General features: G+C 37.2%; 1 protein-coding gene across 1 annotated transcript; it reads left to right on the forward strand.

Annotated features, from left to right (window-relative positions):
• The first annotated feature begins 76 nt into the window (after window positions 1–76).
• Window positions 77–18,984, forward strand: LOC126694373 (cytochrome P450 71D11-like). Its single transcript, XM_050390609.1, has 2 exons — window positions 77–1,005; window positions 18,207–18,984. The coding sequence occupies exons 1-2, from the start codon at window positions 100–102 to the stop codon at window positions 18,828–18,830; spliced, it is 1,530 nt and encodes a 509-aa protein (XP_050246566.1). The 5' UTR covers window positions 77–99; the 3' UTR covers window positions 18,831–18,984.
• Window positions 18,985–19,307: the final 323 nt, after the last annotated feature.

Raw genomic sequence — 19,307 nt, forward strand, 5'->3', positions numbered from 1 at the left:
ATTCCACACTAATACACTGTGCATATATAGGATGCAATATCACTTCCAATCTAATCTACTTTCCTCATTCAGCAAAAAAACATCTAATCTACTTTCCTCATGGAACTCCACGCCTTCTCCTTCCCAACACTGTTCACGTTCTTGCTCTTTACTTTCATGGTAGTCAAACTATGGAAGAGATCCAAAACCAACCACTCAAATTTAAATCTACCCCCAGGGCCATGGAAGCTACCTATTGTAGGGAACATGCACCAGTTTGTTGGCTCTCTACCCCATCGTGCATTGAGAGACATGGCAATGAAACATGGCCCCCTTATGCACCTTCAACTTGGAGAAGTTTCTACCGTTGTGGTTTCATCACCAGAGTTTGCCGAACAGGTGATGAAAACTCACGATATTAACTTTGCATCAAGGCCCAGTATTATAGGTAAAAACATCATGTCTTATGATTCTACGGACATAATCTTTGCACCGTATGGCAATTACTGGAAACAACTACGAAAAATTTGCTCGCTGGAGCTTTTAAGTCCAAAGCGTGTTGAATCTTTCCAACCAATTAGAGAAGAAGAACTATCAACTCTCATTCGTTGGATTGCTTCAAAGGAAGGGTCTACTATCAATCTTACAGAGAAAATGTTCTCAACAACATATGGCATCACTTCAAGGGCTGCCTTTGGTAAGAAATTCAAAGACCAAGAAAAGTTCATATGCGTTGTGAAGCAAGCGATAGAGTTGGGTGCAGGTTTCAATGTAGCAGATTTTTTTTCATCTGTTAAACTGCTCCATCTGGTCAGTGGGGTAAGGACTAAACTTGAGAGGATGCATGAAGAAGCCGACAGGATTATGGAAAATACTATCAATGAACATGTGGAGGTCAAGGCAACAAGAAAAGCAGATGATGATGCAAGAGAAGAAGATCTCATAGATGTTCTCTTAAAATTTCAGGACCGTGGTGGTGACAATGAGTTTTCCTTAACTAACAACAACATCAAAAGTGTCATCCTGGTAAGTATATATACCTGTTGACATTATGTTTTTTATACTTCCATAAAATTTTCAAATGCTTTTTACCTTTATAGAATTTCACACATTAATTTTGCTTCTTATCGGTTTTCGAGGTCATAAAAAAATGAAATGAAATGGAACAGATAAATTTTAAAGCAAGAGAATAAACTGCTAAGATATATTTTCTCCGCAGGCGTGTTTGGTAGTTTATAAAATATAGAAGTGAAATAAATTTATAATTTTTTGCCTTTTATAATTCCTTTTTTAAATTAAGAATAAAATTGATATTTCACCTTCATTTTATTAAGGGAAAGAATGGTTTTTCATCCAATCTTGAGCATAGTTTTCAGAACCAGACCGGACCGAGAGGTCAGACCGTGAAAACCGAGAATCGGGATGAAAATCGGTTTTTTAAGCATAAAGAACCGGATTTTTTGTTAATTTCGTGAACCGCTAAAACCGGGGTTGGACCGTATGAACCGTGCGGTCCAACCCCTTAGCAATTAAAAAAAAAAAAAAAAAACTTAACACAATTTTATTCTACTTAATTAAATTATCTATCTCTCACAATGAATAAAAAAAATTATAATTAAAATCCTTAAAAAATATTCAAATTTACTTCAAAAATTAATCATAAATTTTAATGTTTTTATTGTTATTATTTTATTTTATTAACTTTCTTATTTAATTATTAAATATATGCTTAAAAATCATTAAATTTCCCTCACATATATAGATATATTGCCAATTTTGCTGGTTTTATAAATTTAATATCTATATTTAGGCTTTAATTAATTATTAAATTAATTATGACGTCATCACAGTTTGACCCCGGTTCGACCTCGGTTCGACCTCAAAAATCTTAAACCTCTCCCTTTTACGGTTTAATGAACGGTCCGGGTTTGAAAACTTTGATCTTGAGAGGAATCCTTAGGAAGGAATAGAATTTTTTTTTTCTTTTTTTGAACTTAAACCCATCTCATTCATTCATATACTGTCAACGTACAAGGCATCCTATCAAAGTTATGATTCAGATAACAAAACAAGAAAAGGAATGAAGCAAAAGAAGAAAGAAGTACAGGGATGAAATCTGAGATAAATGACAGCTTAGCATTGTAGTTTAGTTGTACAATGTAGCTTAATGAAGTGCTGTAGTTTAGTGACCTGTAGTTTAGTGGTGTATTTAAGTGAAATATGTTCACATGTGAGTTAACTAAACAAACACACGTGTTGTAACTGTACCTGCATAGTTAGGGATATTTTTGCTTGCTCTGTTTTCTGTATTTAGTCACAGATTCATGTATAGATTCATTCAATTGAGTAATATACAAAGTTTTCTTCATTCCAAAACTCTCTCTAGCTTGTGCTTCCTCTCTTCTTTCAATTCTTGGCTCTCTGTACTTTCTGTTATGGTATTAGAGCTTGATCCTTCGTCAAAGGCATCAAATACTACTTCTTCTCCTACACGAGAGCTTTCTCCATTGGAAGATCCTCGAAGCCCATTTTTCTTGCACCGTGGTGAATCTCCTGGTGCGATCTTGGTTGTTCAACCTCTCACTGACAATAATTACCCTAATTGGGCCAGAACAATGAGGATGGCTCTAGATGCTAAGAGTAAGCTTGGATTTGTAGATGGTTCCATCACTTTATCAATGGCAGTTACGCCACTTGAGAAAAAGGCATGGTCAAAGTGCAATTCAATGATCTCATCGTGGATCTTGAATTTAGTTTCACCTCATATTACTACTAGTGTCATTTACAGAGACATAGCTTTTGAGGTTTGGAATGCTCTTAAGAATCGGTTTTTACAAGCAAATGGACAAAGGATTTCTCAACTTCAGAAGAAAATTTCCACTGTGATGCAAGGAGATTCTATAGTGACAAGCTTCTTTACTGATCTTCAAGCTTCTTGGGATCATTTGTTGAATTTAAGGCCTTTGCCATCGTGTTCATGTGGAAAATGTACTTGTGGTGTGAATGAGAAGATCGTGCATCTTCACCATCAAGATTCAATCATGCAATTTCTTAATGGATTGAATGATTGTTACTCACAGGTCAAGACTCAAATCCTTATGATGGAACCTGTTCCATCTGTGGATAAGACCTTTTCTTTGGTAATCCAAGAGGAAAGGCAAAGATCTTCAAGTATTCATGCCACTCCTTCAATTGAATCCACTGCCCTTGCTGTTAAGAATCAAGTCTTCAATCAAGGTTCTTTTCCTTCAGAAAACAATGGCAAGAATTTCAAAGGAAATGTTGGAAAGGGAAGGCCTATGTGTAGCTATTGTGGAAAGGTTGGGCATATCAAGGAAAAATGCTATAAGCTTGTTGGATTTCCACCAGGCTACAAGCAAAAGGGAAAGTTTCCTATGGCTAATCAGGTTATGATGGATTGTGATCAAGCTCAGAATGAAGCTGTGCATCAGGATAAAAATTTCTCATTCTCATGCATCCAGTTCTGGTAGTTCCAATGAAGCAATTCACACAGCCAATTCTGCCCTCTCAGATATATCTGATGATCTCTTGCAAAACTCAATATGTTGGAGCATGCAACAACTCTATTTTTGCTGTCAATCCTTCAAATAAAACAACATATAGTCAAGACTCGCGACTTGACCTCGCGGGTGACTCGCGGCTGCAAGCCGCCAGATGCAGTACACGTGCCAAGCATGCCGGAAGGTGAACAATCATGCTAGTTGGAGCACTACAGGAAAAAACAGGACAACTGGCCATACGGTTATCTCGCGACTGGATCTCGCGATTTAGTCAAGTCGCGAGGTCAAGCCGCGAGCCACCCCTGTTTTGTAAATCCTGACGTTTCACATTCCTCTCCCACTCCAGTATAAATACCCCTTTTACCCACAAATGTAAGAGAGCTTCCAGAGAGAATTTTGAGAGAGAAACCCTAAAGAAAAACAAGATTGATTCACCCACAATCTATACATTAGAGTCTCTTCAAATTCCTCAACTCTCTTCCTTTCCATTGTCAAATCCTTAAGAGGCATTTTACCAAACCTTGTTCTCACCATATTCATCACTGTGAGAGAGCTGTTTGGATTTATGGGAAGCAGTTAGGAAGGAACCAATCTTCATTGGTTGATGCTACGGTCTAGTAGCGGAATCCGGGAAGCTAGAAAAGAAAAAGGTTCGGCGCAACCTCGTTGGAGCAAGAAGCTTGGAGGGCTTAGGTGCACTGGGTAGATTAGGCTTGGAGGGTCTATTGCTGTCCATGTATCCCAACTATATTTTCTAGTGGATTGTTTACCGCTTGGAGGGCGGCGGAGAGGTTTTACGCTGAGGGCTTCGGTTTCCTCTTCGATAACACATCGCGTGTTGTCTTTGTGTTTGCATCTTCCTTCCCTTTTATCTTTGCCTTTTATTATCTGCTGTGGGTTGTGATTTTAATTTGGCTTAGATAGTTTATCCAATTCTATATTATAGCTTATGTTCATTTTCCGCACACTAGTTGTTTGACATAATACTTGAATTGGTTAAGTTGTAATTTGGGGGTCTAAACGTTTAAGGGTGTTTATACACATATTTGAACTTTCATTTTGTATCAGAGCGGGTACACTTGTTGTGGTTTTATTACCTAAGTGTGATCCTAGACCCCTGTGTTGTGGTAGATGTTATGGAAAATACCATGCTGAATTGTAGCTTAAGTGTTTGTGAAAATGACTCTATGCATATGTTTGAAGGGTGTTTTACTAATGATCTTGTAGAGTTGTTAGAAACTAAGAAACATGCTAGGATATTTGTTCACATGCTGGAATATTTTGAAAATCAGAATCATGTCTTACACAGTAGCATATTTGAATTTAAATCATTGATTAAGAAATATAAAAGAAAGAATAGAATGTTGTGTGAGATGATTGAGAGTCTGAAAATGAAAAGTCAATCTGAAAGAAGCATGAAAACTGATAATCAGTTATTGCTTGAAGGTCAAGAATGTTTGTGTCATGTGAGCTTATTTGTGCATACCTCATTGAAGGTGTTTAATGCATGTTTGTGGTATCTTGACAGTGGGTGTTCTCGCCATATGACAGGGGATAAGTCACTGTTTAAGACACTCAAAGAAAAGGTTGGTGACTATGTGACCTTTGGTGATGGAAGTCATGCTCAAGTCCTAGGCAAAAGAACCATTGAGATACCTGGATTACCGCTATTGAAAGATGTGTTATACATAAAAGGGCTGAAGGCAAATCTGCTGAGCATCACTCAAATTTGTGATGATGATTTCCTGGTACAATTCTCTAAGAAGGGATGCTTGATCATCAATGAAGATGGGATTTAGGTTTTGGAGGGAAATCAGACTACAGATAACTGTTATGGAATAGTTCCCACGACACCCATTTCATGTAGAAGTGCTCGTGTGGATATGTTGGAGCTGTGGCATCACAGATTTGGGCATGCCAACTTCAAACAAGTAGCTAAAGTGTCCAAACTTGAAGCAGTTGAGGGACTTCCTAAGTTTGGAATGTTGAAGAAGACCGTTTGTGGTGCATGCCAAATGGGAAAGCAAATAAAGGCAAGTCATCACAAGGTGAATGTGATTGCTACTTCTCGGTGTTTGGAGTTACTTCATGTTGATCTAATGGGGCCTACCAGAACTGAAAGCCTAGGGGGAAAGAGATACATTATGGTCATTGTGGATGATTACTCAAGATACACTTGGGTTAAATTCCTTAGAGAAAAATCAGAAGCATGTGAAAGGTTGGAGATTCTGTGCAAGAAACTACAAAACGAAAAAGGGGTCCCTTTTGCCAAAATTAGAAGTGATCATGGGAGGGAATTTGAGAATGCAAGATTCGAGTCTTTCTGTGAAAAGAATGGAATCAAAAGAGAATTTTCAGCTCCCAAAACTCCACAACAAAATGGAGTGGTAGAGAAGAAAAATCGGGTGATTCAGGAAATGGCAAGAGTCATGTTGCTTAACAAGCAAATACCTCAAAAATTTTGGGGAGAAGCTGTCAACACCTCGTGTCACATTGGCAATAGAATATTTTTCCGAGTAGGAACAAAGAAGACCGCCTATGAGATTTGGAATGGAAAGAAGCCTAGAGTGAAGTATTTCCGGGTGTTTGGAAGTAAATGCTATATCCTAAATGATCAGGAGAATCTTGGGAAGTTTGATGCGAGGAGTGATGAGGGTATTTTTCTTGGGTACTCTACTACGAGTCGAGCGTATTGAGTTTTTAACAAGAGAACTAAGACAGTGATGGAGTCCATCAATGTCAAGATTGATGATGCCTTATCTAAGGTGGAGATGATTGATGATGGAGAAGGGCCGAGCACCAAAGAGCCCGATGTTAAGGTCGAAGCTCTTGATATAGAAGGTGAAGAACCTACACTAGAAGAAGAATCGACTCCCATAAACCCAAGAATGGAAACGAGATCGATGTCTACTCCTCCGGAAGTTCATCCTCCTATCTCTCGAAGTGATGAAGTCTCCACATCAAAGAAGCCATCTTCAAGAGTAATTAAGAACCATCTGGAAAGCAACATCATAGGGTCTCTAGATGAAGGTCTTCGCCTCAGAAAAGGAAACATCCTGTTAGCCAATCATGTAACATATCACTGCTATCTTGCGCAGTTTGAACCAAAAAGGGTTGAAGAGGCCCTTCAAGATGAGAATTGGGTTGAGTCAATGCATGAAGAGTTGAATCAGTTTGTGAGGAATGATGTGTGGGAACTTACTCCAAGGTCTGAAAACGTTCATGTTATAGGCACAAAATGGGTTTTCAAAAACAAAACTGATGAAGATGGAGAGATAATTCGAAACAAATCTCGGTTAGTAGCTCAAGGATACACTCAAGTAGAAGGAGTAGACTTTGATGAATCCTTCGCTCCTGTGGCAAGACTCGAATCCATTCGAATTCTCATGTCCATTGCATGCACTTTGAATTTCAAACTCTATCAAATGGATGTAAAGTGTGCATTTCTGAATGGATATCTAAATGAAGAAGTGTTTGTTGAGCAACCAAAAGGATTTGAGGATCCTCACTTTCCAGATCATGTATTGAGATTGAAGAAAGCCCTTTATGGCTTAAAACAAGCGCCTAGAGCCTGGTATGATCGGCTTACACATTACCTTCTAGATAGAGGATTCAAAAGGGGGTATGCCGACCGAACTCTGTTTGTCAAAAATGATGAAGATTATCTCCTTGTGGCACAAGTTTATGTTGATGACATAGTGTTTGGGGCAACCATTGAAGATCGTGCTATTGAATTTCCTGAGGAGATGAAGAAGGAATTTGAGATGAGTATGGTGGGGGAACTCACATTTTTCTTGGGTCTTCAAGTCAAACAACAGAAGGAGGGTATATTTGTATCACAAGAGAAGTATGCTAGAAACATTGTTAAGAAGTTTGGACTAGACTCCAAAAAACATGCCTCCACTCCCATGAGCTCATCCACTAAACTGAATGCTGATTCTTCTGGAGTAGAAGTAAGTCCTACCTTATATAGGAGCATCATTGGGAGTTTACTCTATCTTACAGCCAGTAGACCGGACATTGCATTCAGTGTTGGTGTTTGTGCCAGATACCAAGCTAATCCGAAGGAATCTCACCTGACTGCTGCTAAGCGAATCATTCGATATGTGAATGGTACTTCAAACTATGGTCTGTGGTATTCAAAAGACTCAAATGCTTGTCTTGCCGGGTATTCAGATGCTGACTGGGCTGGCAATGTAGACGATCGGAAAAGTACTTCAGGCGGCTGTTTGTACCTTGGTAACAATTTTGTCTCGTGGATGAGTAAGAAACAAAATTCCGTGTCTCTATCTACTGCTGAAGCAGAATACATCGCCACTGGAAGTTGCTGCACTCAGCTTCTTTGGATGAAGAAATTACTTCATGACTATGGAATTCCTCAAGAGATGATGTGTGTCTTCTGTGACAACACCAGTGCCATCAATCTTTCCAAGAATCCTGTCTAGCATTCAAAATCTAAACACATAGAGATACGTTACCATTTCATTCGGGATCTGGTAGAGGAAAGAGTTGTGTGTCTTGAGTTCATACACACCGACAATCAAAAGGCGGACATCTTCACTAAGTCTCTTGATGGTCCACAGTTTGAATCACTCCGTAAGACCATTGGTGTTGGTACAATTCCTTGACTCTCTTGTGTGATGTGTGCTTCACATATTTATAATATGATAAGCTTGTTTGTGTTGGGGCACACACTACTTTGTTAGCTCTTTGTGCAGCATGATTATTGTTTGTTTGTCTACTTGTGAATAATGTTGCTCCTTCTTATGTTTATTCAATCTTTTTCTTCTTTTATGTCAAAAATCCAAAAATCACATAAAAATTAGAAAATCAAAAAGTTTGATTGACATTGTTGAGCTTTTGTCTCAAAACTTGTTTTGCCTTGTACCTTTGTGCTAATGGCTTTGTGCATTTTCGAGCATTGCTTGTTTCTTTGCACTCATATCACTGTGGGAGAAATCTTGAAATCTATGTGATTGTTGTAAATAGATCTTCAAACTTGTCATGAATGATTAGTGAATGGTTATGATGATCTTGAGACATGCATGGACTTGTGTCTATATATCTTCCCACTCTTTATTTTGTTTTTGCTAAAAAGAGCTCACCAAATGTAAATCTCCAAATGAAAAGAGATATTGAGCTGCAAAAGTCTGTCGCACATTTTAGTATTTGACTAGGAAAAAGGGTAAGCGACCTTATATTAAAGTGAATGTTTATTCAAAAAGCCAAAGGCTAGTTCATTAAAGTGAAATATCACTCTCACAATGAGAGGTGATTGTTTCGAAAGATCAAAATGATCAAATGTTATGTTTGAAAGTGGAGTCAAATGTAAAGCTCCAAGATATGTTATCAAGTTTTGTGGGAGGTCATATATACATATTTCTATAATTGAGATGGATCACTTGATCTAGTGCTAATTGTGTATGCCCTGGTTGAATTGATCATTGAAGCTTCTCATTAGACTAAGGACTATCTCATTATTGATATCCACACACAACATATAAGTTTATGTTCAATAAATGTCATATTCATTTGTGTGATTGTACTTGATGAAATGTGTTTTCACATGCTCAATCTTTGTTAATTCAAATACAAAAAGATTTTTGAGTGTTTTAGGTGTTTTTGGAAAGTATTTTGTTTAAAAAATCTGAAAAATTTCAAAAATCCAGTTTTGCCCTGTTTTGGCGACTCAGTCGGGGGTAAGTCAAGTCGCGAGCCTTAGTCGCGTTTTCGCGGGTCATTTTTGGCGACTTGTTCGCAAGTGGAAGGTCCAGTCGCGAGGGTTACTCAGAGATTTTCGCAGCTCAGCTCGCGACTCACTCACGGGTAGACCTTCCAGTCGCGAAAAACACTTAGAAAAAATTTTCAAACTTTTGTCTTTGGGTGTTTTGGCGGCTTGAACTGGCGACTTTGTGGCGACTCTCTTTAGTCGCGAAAAACGCGAGTTTGGCAAAAATAGGGGCAGTTTTTAAATCTTTTTCAGTTTTCCCTCGAACTTTTGTGACTGTTCATTGTCTCTCTTAACTGCTCTTACCCATTCACACCGTGCCTCCATTTTCGATCTCCATTGTTGCTTCTTTTCAGCTCAAAATCCTCAAGTAACAGGTATGGGTTTTCTGTCTTGAACTCTATTTTACTTGTTTTTGTGTTTTTCCCTCTGGATTATTCGCATTTGTTTGTGATTTTGAGATGGGTTTTTAGCTCGGCTATTACTCTTTGTCCATGCTTAGCCTGTGGAAACTTTTGTTTCAGTTTTGAGCTTTATTAAATTGTTGGTTTTGTTCTTCATCATGTGCTTAGCTAGGGTTTGTTATTTGTTGGTTTCTCATCTTGCCTGATCCGTTGTTGATGTGTTGATTCAAAATGTTCCTGTGTTAACTGTGTGTTTTTCTAAGCTGATTGTGTGGTTTTAATCTGACCCTCTCCACTGTGTAGCTACATTTGGGTTTCTTTTTGTCCCTCATTGCTATTTTCTGGTCATTTTCATCTAGCTATTAGGGTTTCTTCATTATCCCTAAATTACCACTAACCTACTGCTAATAATGTCTGTTGGATTGTGTTCTGTCATTTCCTATATTCATGATTCAGACTAGACATGTCACCATTCAAGAAAGCAACTGTGAAAGGAGGCAGTTCCAAAGGAAAGGAGCACGTCATTGATGTTGATGATTACCCACCTCAAACAAAAGAGACTCGTTCTTCATTAAAGAGATTCGATCCCAACAAGTTCAAATCCTATGCAGCCTATCAGTCTCATGAGAATTATTTTCAAAATGCTACACCATTACTAGAAAGAACTGTGGATCAATCATCACTTCATGACACTGACATTCCGAAATGGTTTGCTCACAAGGACTGGAATTACCTTCTCTCTGATCTGGATGACGCGTATGAAGATTTGGTAAAGGAATTTTATGCCAACGCGATTGTGGAAGAAGATGAACTTAAGTGCTGGGTTAGGAAAAAGAGCTTTTCAGTCTCTCCTGCATATCTGGCAGAAATCCTTCACATCAACAGACCAATATTCCGACACTCACTGGTTTATGATGATCTTTGTCCTAATGAGGTGCTTCTCAAAGAAAGTCTTGGACAAGACTTGGAGTTCTCACCCAATGGAAAATCCATCAGTGTTTCCTCTCTTCCTCCAAAACTAAGAGTGCTTACAATTGTGATGTTTCACAATTTGTACCCTTTATCAAGCACTGGGTATATGAACCTCGGACGTGCTTTGTTTCTTCATGATCTAATCTCTTATGTAGAAATTGACATCTGTGCTCACATCTTTCATGTTCTGCGCAAAACGGTTCTACGAACTGAGTCCCAAACATGCATTCCTTTCTGCTATCTCATTTCAAGGATCTTGAAGCTCAAGGGAATTTATCCAACGGCAGATGAATCTCCTCTCTCGAAACCGAGTCCAATCAACATGCGTACATTCAATGCAAGCATTGGACATAGTCGGAAGAGAGCCAAACCAGAAACTTCCGCATCTCACAGTGGCTCTCATTTCAACACTCTCTCCCTTGATGAAAAACTTGATCACATTGTATCCTCTGTACACGAGTTGAATACAAAGATGTCCGGACTCACATCTACTCTACACCATCACAGCACTCGATGGGATATGAAGTTTACCTCACTTCAAACTCAATTGGATCAAATTCAGAGAAAGCTGGAAGAGGATGTATAGCCTATTCCATGACAAAAAGGGGGAGTGATAGGCCTGATCAGAGGGGGAGGATATTACCTAAGGGGGAGTGTCTTTGCATTCTTCTTCAGTTTAAGTTGATATATTGTGTTTTGTAAACTTCTTTAGTTTAAGTTGATATATTGTGTTTTGTAAATTGATATATTGTGTTTTTGTACCCATGTGCTTATGTAAGCTTTTAGGGTTAATGTTTTATGCATATTCTGTAGGCTTTATGGTTTGTACCTTGCTTAATGCAGCCTTTTATGCTATGTTGAAATCAGTACTTATATCTAAATGTCTTGCATTTTGATTTATGTACTATCACTCTTGTGCCCTAGTAGGATTGTTCCTAGATGCATATACTTAGTGTATTATGCATTGGTTGAGTGTTGAGCATACAAGTATCTTGCTTTGCTTTTGTTAACTTGTATGTTCATGTGTTCATTCCAAGTGTAAATGAGCACTGTGATCACTACCTTGTGGTGTTCACTTGGTTGATCAAGCCATGATTTGATTCTTCACTTCATCTTTGCTTGATCACCTTTAGCTTGTTTCATATGCATTTCATGCTTTTCTGCATACAATGATCATGGTGTATTGTTGTGTTTTAGGAGTTTCATGTTCTTATGATTCAAGTGCTTCACAGCTTCTAGAGTTAGGTGTGAGTGAGTTTTGTTCAACTGTTCCCAACTCACATGTTAAGTCTAGAGTCTGTTTTAGGGTTTTTTCACGGAATAGCCAAAGGGGGAGATTGTAAGGTTGAATTTAATCAACCATTTTATTGGCTTTATTCCGTGCCAAATTTGCTTGTATTTCAGCATTTAGTAACCCAGTATTTAGGTGGGTTTGTTGTAAGGGTAGTGAGTGAGATAGAGTGAAGTTTGCTCAAGAGTGTGCAAGAAAACAGAGACTCGCGACTTGGCCTCGCGGGTGACTCGCGGCTGCAAGCCGCCAGATGCAGTACACGTGCCAAGCATGCCGGAAGGTGAACAGTCATGCTAGCTGGAGCACTACAGGACAAAACAGAACTGGCCATACGGTTATCTCGCGACACTAAGTCCCGAGGTCAAGCCGCGAGCCACCCCTGTTTTGTAAATCCTGACGTTTCACATTCCTCTCCCACTCTAGTATAAATACCCCTTTTACCCACAAATGTAAAAGAGCTTCCAGAGAGAATTTTGAGAGAGAAACCCTAAAGAAAAACAAGATTGATTCACCCACAATCTATACATTAGAGTCTCTTCAAATTCCTCAACTCTCTTCCTCTCCATTGTCAAATCCTTGAGAGGCATTTTACCAAACCTTGTTCTCACCATATTCATCACTGTGAGAGAGCTGTTTGGATTTTTGGGAAGCAGTTAGGAAGGAACCAATCTTCATTGGTTGATGCTACGGTCTAGTAGCGGAATCCGGGAAGCTAGAAAAGAAAAAGGTTCGGCGCAACCTCATTGGAGCAAGAAGCTTGGAGGGCTTAGGTGCACTGGGTAGATTAGGCTTGGAGGGTCTATTGTTGTCCATGTATCCCAACTATATTTTCTAGTGGATTGTTTACCGCTTGGAGGGCGGCGGAGAGGTTTTACGCTGAGGGCTTCGGTTTCCTCTTCGATAACACATCGCGTGTTGTCTTTGTGTTTGCATCTTCCTTCCCTTTTATCTTTGCCTTTTATTATCTGCTGTGGGTTGTGATTTTAATTTGGCTTAGATAGTTTATCCAATTCTATATTATAGCTTATGTTCATTTTCCGCACACTAGTTGTTTGACATAATGCTTGAATTGGTTAAGTTGTAATTTAGGGGTCTAAACGTTCAAGGGTGTTTATACACATATTTGAACTATCATGTTCACTTAAAGGTTTTTGGTTGCTTTTGTTTTGCTTCCACTTTATCTCATAACAAATCTAAGTTTGATCCTAGATCTGTTCCCTGCGTTTTTTTGGGATTCCCTTTTGGTGTCAAAGGTTACAAGTTACTCAATTTAGTCACCAAGAAAATCTTTGTGTCTAGAGATGTAACCTTTCATGAGACTGTGTTTCCTTTCATTTCATCCACTTATTCTTCCTCACCTCATTCAAATATCACTTTTCCTCACCTTTTTTTCCCTCTAGATACCTCTACTGCCTCTCAACCTGCCTTATTTGATTTCACTTTTGAATCTGTCATCCCTTATCCCTCAGCCTATTCCTAATCCTGAAATTCCTAATTCAACTTCTAATCCTTTACTCAATCCTTCATCACCTGATGAATCTGCTTCTCCATCCTGTGATTTACCTCTTTTTGTTTCTACTGAAAATTCTAGTCTTTCCATCACTGAACCTGCCATTATACCTTATGTTCCCTCAACTCTGTCTTTGAGAAAATTCACTAGAGTGTCTAAGGCTCCTTCCTATTTGCAAGACTGTAAGTGCAGCAATGTTATTACTGATCAGTTTGATCATTCCAATCATGCCATCAAGTCTGGTTCAACCTCACACCTTAGGTACAAAATACCCCTTATCTCATTTTCTTGGTTCTGCTACTTTGTCTCCTTCCTATGCCCATTTTTGCTCTCTTATCACTGCTGTTTCTGAACCAAAATCTTGTCATGAGGCTGTCTAAGATCCCAAATGGCAGAATGCAATGGCTGCTGAGATTGCTGCATTAGAATCTAATCAGACTTGGTCTCTCACTCCCTTACCATCTCATAAAAGGGCTATTGGGTGCAAATGGGTGTATAGAGTGAAGTTTAAAGTTGATGGCACAGTAGAGAGGTATAAGGCATGGCTTGTGGCTAAAGGGTTTACATAGCAGGAGGGCTTAGACTTCACTGAAACTTTTTCACCTGTTGCTAAAATGACCACTGTTAAAACCTTGCTTGCCATATCTGCTGTGAGAGGCTAGCACCTAACTCAGCTTGATGTAAACAATGCTTTCCTTCATGGAGAGCTTCATGAGGAGGTTTACATGCAGCTGCCTCAAGGATTTCACAGCAAGGGGGAGAATATAGTGTGCAAGCTTAACAAATCCTTATATGGCCTTAAACAGGCATCAAGGCAGTGGTACTCAAAATTCTCATCCACTATTCTTAAATGTGGATTCAAACAGTCAAGGTCTGATTACTCCCTTTTTACCAAGAAGTTCAATCAATCATTCATAGCACTTTTGGTGTATGTGTATGATATTCTTACAGCCAATAATGATATTCATGTTGTTGAAGACCTTAAGGTATTCCTGGATCAAGAGTTTAAGCTAAAGGGTCTTGGAAACCTGAAATTCTTCCTTGGCCTTGAAGTGGCTAGATCAGATAAAGGCATTTTCTTATATCAAAGGAAATATGCCTTGGAAGTGCTCAAAGATGCAGGCATGACAGGAGCCAAGCCTAGCAAAGTTCCTATGGAGCAAAACTTAAAATTGAGCAAATACCATAGGGAGATGTTACCTAATCTTGGTGTTTATAGAAGGCTGGTTGGCAGGTTGATATACTTAACCATTACTAGACCAGATATCACATACTCAGTGAACAAACTGAGTCAATTCATGTCAAAACCAAGAAAACCTCACTTGGATGCAGCCTGTAAGGTGTTGCAGTATATAAAGGGAAGTCCTGGACAAGGAATTTTGTTATCATCCAACTCAAATTTGCACTTAAAGGCATTCACAGATGCAGATTGGGCATCTTGTGTTGACACTAGAAGATCAACCACTGGTTATTGTGTCTTTTTGGGTAATTCTCTGGTTTCATGGAAGTCTAAAACGTAGTCCATAGTCTCTAGATCTTCTGTTGAAGCAGACTATCGAGCCATGGCAGTGACTGTGTGTGAGATGACTTGGATATTAGCCTTGTTGAAGGATTTAGAAGTGTATCATCCAAAGCCGGCAATGCTATTTTGTGATAACCAAGCAGCTATATATATTGGTGAGAACCTTGTGTTTCATGAGAGAACCAAACATATAAAAATAGATTGTCACTTGGTCAGAGATAAGGTTCAAGATAAAGTCATCAGACTGCTTTTCACTCCTACTCACTCACAGCTAGCTGATCTTCTTACAAAGGCCCTTAGTGGTCAACAATTGAAAGCTTTGCTTGCCAAGATGAGCATTGTGAATATTCACAATCCTGATTCTCATCTTGAGGGGGAGTATCAAAGTTATAATTTAGATAACAAAACAAGAAAAGGAACGAAGCAAAAGAAGAAAGAAGTACAAGGATGAAATCTGAGATAAACGACAACTTAGCATTGTAGTTTAGTTGTACACTGTAGCTTAATGAAGTGCTGTAGTTTAGTGACCTGTAGTTTAGTGGTGTATTTAAGTGAAATATGTTCACACGTGAGTTAACTAAACAAACACACGTGTTGTAACTGTACTTGCATAGTTAGGGATATTTTTGCTTGCTCCATTTTTTGTATTTAGTCACAGATTCATGTACAAATTCATTCAATTGAGTAATATACAAAGTTTTCTTCATTCCAAAACTCTTTCTAGCTTGAGCTTCCTCTCTTCTTTCAATTCTTGGCTCTCTGTACTTTCTGTTACATCCTGAGCACCGGGTTGGGGGGGGGGGCCTCCTCCAACTACACTAACTCTTCTACAATTTGTCTAGCATATTTTACTAGAGAATGTGCTACAAAATTTGTACTTCTCTTAACACTACTAATAGATAAAAGTCCAAATCCCATTGCTATACATCTGATGTCCCCATAAATGTGGCCCAAACTAGAACAAGTAGCTCGTGGAGACCTCAAAGACTGCATGACTATCACATTATCACCTTCCGAGATTAGATCCTAAAATCCAGCTTCCCTTGCAAACTCCAATGCCCTTTAGGAAGGAATAGAATTGAATATGAGCTTTTCATTCTTCCAAAAACATAAGTCAATGGTGTCTCCCACCATTTATTACTAATAGTTTTTTTTTTTCTTTTTTTTTGAGAAACATTTAGAAAAAGTTTAGTACAACAAAATTTTTCACAATTTCTTACTACTAATTAGTTACCCACACTTTATAAAGTAAGTTTTTATATAATATAATTTCTCTTATTTGGTCTAAATAAAAATTTTGATAATTATAATAGTGGCTAATAAGCATTCATTAAGATTGTCTTTGTATATAGAACTAAATACTCTACCAATATCTTTCTAAATAAAAAATAAAATAAAAAACCTCTACCAATATAGTTCTCAAAAAAAAAAAAAAAAAAAAAAAAAAAACTCTACCAGTATACATTAATTATGATTGAATTTTTTTTATATGAATATATATATATATATATATATATTTTACCATTAAAAAAATGAGGTCCAAAAATTCTAATGGAGGCTTAAATATAGAATAAAATTTAAATTCAATTAAGAAATATATATTAGAAAAATGGTGTGTAAAACTGTAAGACCTCAAAAATTTATGTAGCAAAATGTTATAAAGTCAACTAAAAGTCAAATGTTTTTAGTTTTATAAATACTAGTAGATGTCGCATTTGATGTGCGAGTATATTATAAGTTCATATAAAAATATATTTTAAAAATTTATCCTCATAATAATACATTTATAATATTCATTATATATAATTAAGTATATGAATATCTTGTTTGAATTAACATATAAAAAACATTTAATTATTTAAACTAATTTAACTACATAATTAATTTCTTTATTTGCTATTGCATGTATAATTTTTATTTATTTATTTAATTGTAGCTATAACAATTAAGGTTGAGTAGAACTAACAAATACTGAACAGTCAACATGTTAGTTTACATATATTGTTGGCAACCCGTTTACGATGCACAATACCATTATTTATTTGGGGGTTCCTTTTATTGACGAAAGATATATGTTTGCTCAAAATTTTTTTCCAAATTCAAATCCAAAGGAGATAAAATATTTACAATTGAATGTAAATAAATAATAAAAATTAATGACTTCATTACAAATTTTTATTAGGTGAAATGTTAAATGAATTATTACTAACAGGGATGACAATGGGGTGGGGCAGGTCCGAAGGATGAGGTCTTCATTCCCGTCTAGCATGGTTTTGTCTTCCCCCATCTCCGCCCCGCTCCACATGACAGGAAAAACTTTCTTACCCTATCCCTGATCCTTGGGGCCCCGCAAAGCCACGCCCCATCCCATAAAATTCTAATTCTTGTTAATTCGCCCACAACTATTACAATTGTTTATAGTAAAACATGTTTCGTTAATAAAAATATACTTAAAATTACAAATAAATTTATCCCATTAAATCAAACTAATTTTTAGTAAAAATTGAATAATATTATTAAAGTATTTAACAAGATAATATCACCAGAAAAATAAAAAGTCTTATAATACAAAATCAATGATTCAATAGTATATAAATTTGTTTATAATAAAGACAAAAGGAAATGTTAAAATTGGTACCTTATGTCCAACTTTGTTAGAGAAAAAAAAAGAAGTAGAAAGCCTTGTTGGGTAGAACAAAATAAGATGATGATATGTTTGTTTAAATAGTAGGGTTATAAGGTATAAAAAAATTTATAATTTATCCCTTATCAATGCGAGACGGGGCAGATTGGGTCTAAAAAATCTAAACCTATCCTCACCCCACCCTGTGGTACGGGGTTAAAATCTTGCCCCATCTCCACCATACCACTTTTGCGGGGCAGGTCAAACGAGGTGGGGCAAAATTGTCATCCCTAATTACTAATACCTTTACTTAGGTGGAAGGTTAAATGATTAGTGCCAATTTTTCTTATAAAGAAGAGTTAAACATGGCACTAATTAAAAGATGATGTGGGAGGCTGAGTGAAAGAGTTTTCTCGTGAGTTTTCTACTTTTATTTTTATATATATATATATATATATATATTTTGATTGATTGATTAGTATAAATAGTAGATTCTAATTCCCCAAATCTCATGCTAGCATTTGCCGAGGTTAAAATTTCAATGTTCTCAAAACCTACTCTGTGTCGCATATGGAGATTTTTCTTCCTTGTGCACTATACAAGCTTGACAGCTTTTTTTCTACATGCATAAATCAAAGTTCACTAATTCCTTTCAGGATATATTCGGTGCTGGGAGTGAGACATCAGCCACAATCGTAGATTGGGCAATGTCAGAAATGATGAAAAACCAAAGAGTGATGAAAAAGGCACAAGCTGAGGTGAGAGAAGTCATTAATAGAAAAGGGAGGGTTGATGAGACATGTATTAATGAGATGAAATATTTAAAGTTAATTGTTAAAGAGACTCTGAGATTACATGCTCCTGTTCCTCTCTTGCTTCCTAGGGAATGTAGAGAGAGATGTAGACTTAATGGGTATGAAATACCTGTTAAAGCTAAAGTCATTGTTAACGCATGGGCTATTGGAAGAGATCCCAAACATTGGAATGATCCTGAGAGGTTTAATCCAGAGAGGTTCCTTGATAACTCTATTGACTATAAGGGAACTAATTTCAGTTATATCCCATTTGGAGCTGGAAGGAGGATATGTCCAGGCATATCATTTGGAATGATCAATGTTGAGCTTCCACTTGCACTATTTCTGTACCATTTTGATTGGAAACTTCCTAATGGAATGAAGAATGAAGACTTGGACATGAATGAGGTCTTTGGCGTCACAATAAGAAGAAAATATGATCTACAGTTGATTCCCATTGCTTATCATCCCTTGCCAGTTGAATAAGCTCACACGTGAATACTTTTGATTTCTTTTATGAAAGAATGATGCTTACATCAGTTGGAATAAGAATTTGTATGCTTATTAGGATAAGAATAACAGTGTTGTATTTTCATCTAAATGCAATAACTAATATAAAGGGAATTTTAGGCAATAGTTAGGCAATTTACCTAAGGCCTCCAAATTTTAGGCAATAGATTATTTTTTTTGTCGCTTGTGGGACGCACTTGGGTCCAAAATATTTGTTTTTTATATTTAAGAGTTTTAAAATGTAAAACACATATTCTCTTTCACATAGCTAAAATATATCTCTCACTCTCACTCTCTTTAATAGACTGAAATAAACCTTGGAAATTTAATGTCTCTTATCTACTACACCTTCAAAGGTGCACACCATTAATTTCCGTCGAGAAACTCACTTTCATTCTCTTGGTTATCTTCACCATTAATCCCCATGTCAAAGACATAAACAACCTCCTCTAC

This window comes from Quercus robur, chromosome 8 (genome assembly GCF_932294415.1).
Source record: "Quercus robur chromosome 8, dhQueRobu3.1, whole genome shotgun sequence".
Lineage (NCBI taxonomy): Eukaryota > Viridiplantae > Streptophyta > Magnoliopsida > Fagales > Fagaceae > Quercus > Quercus robur.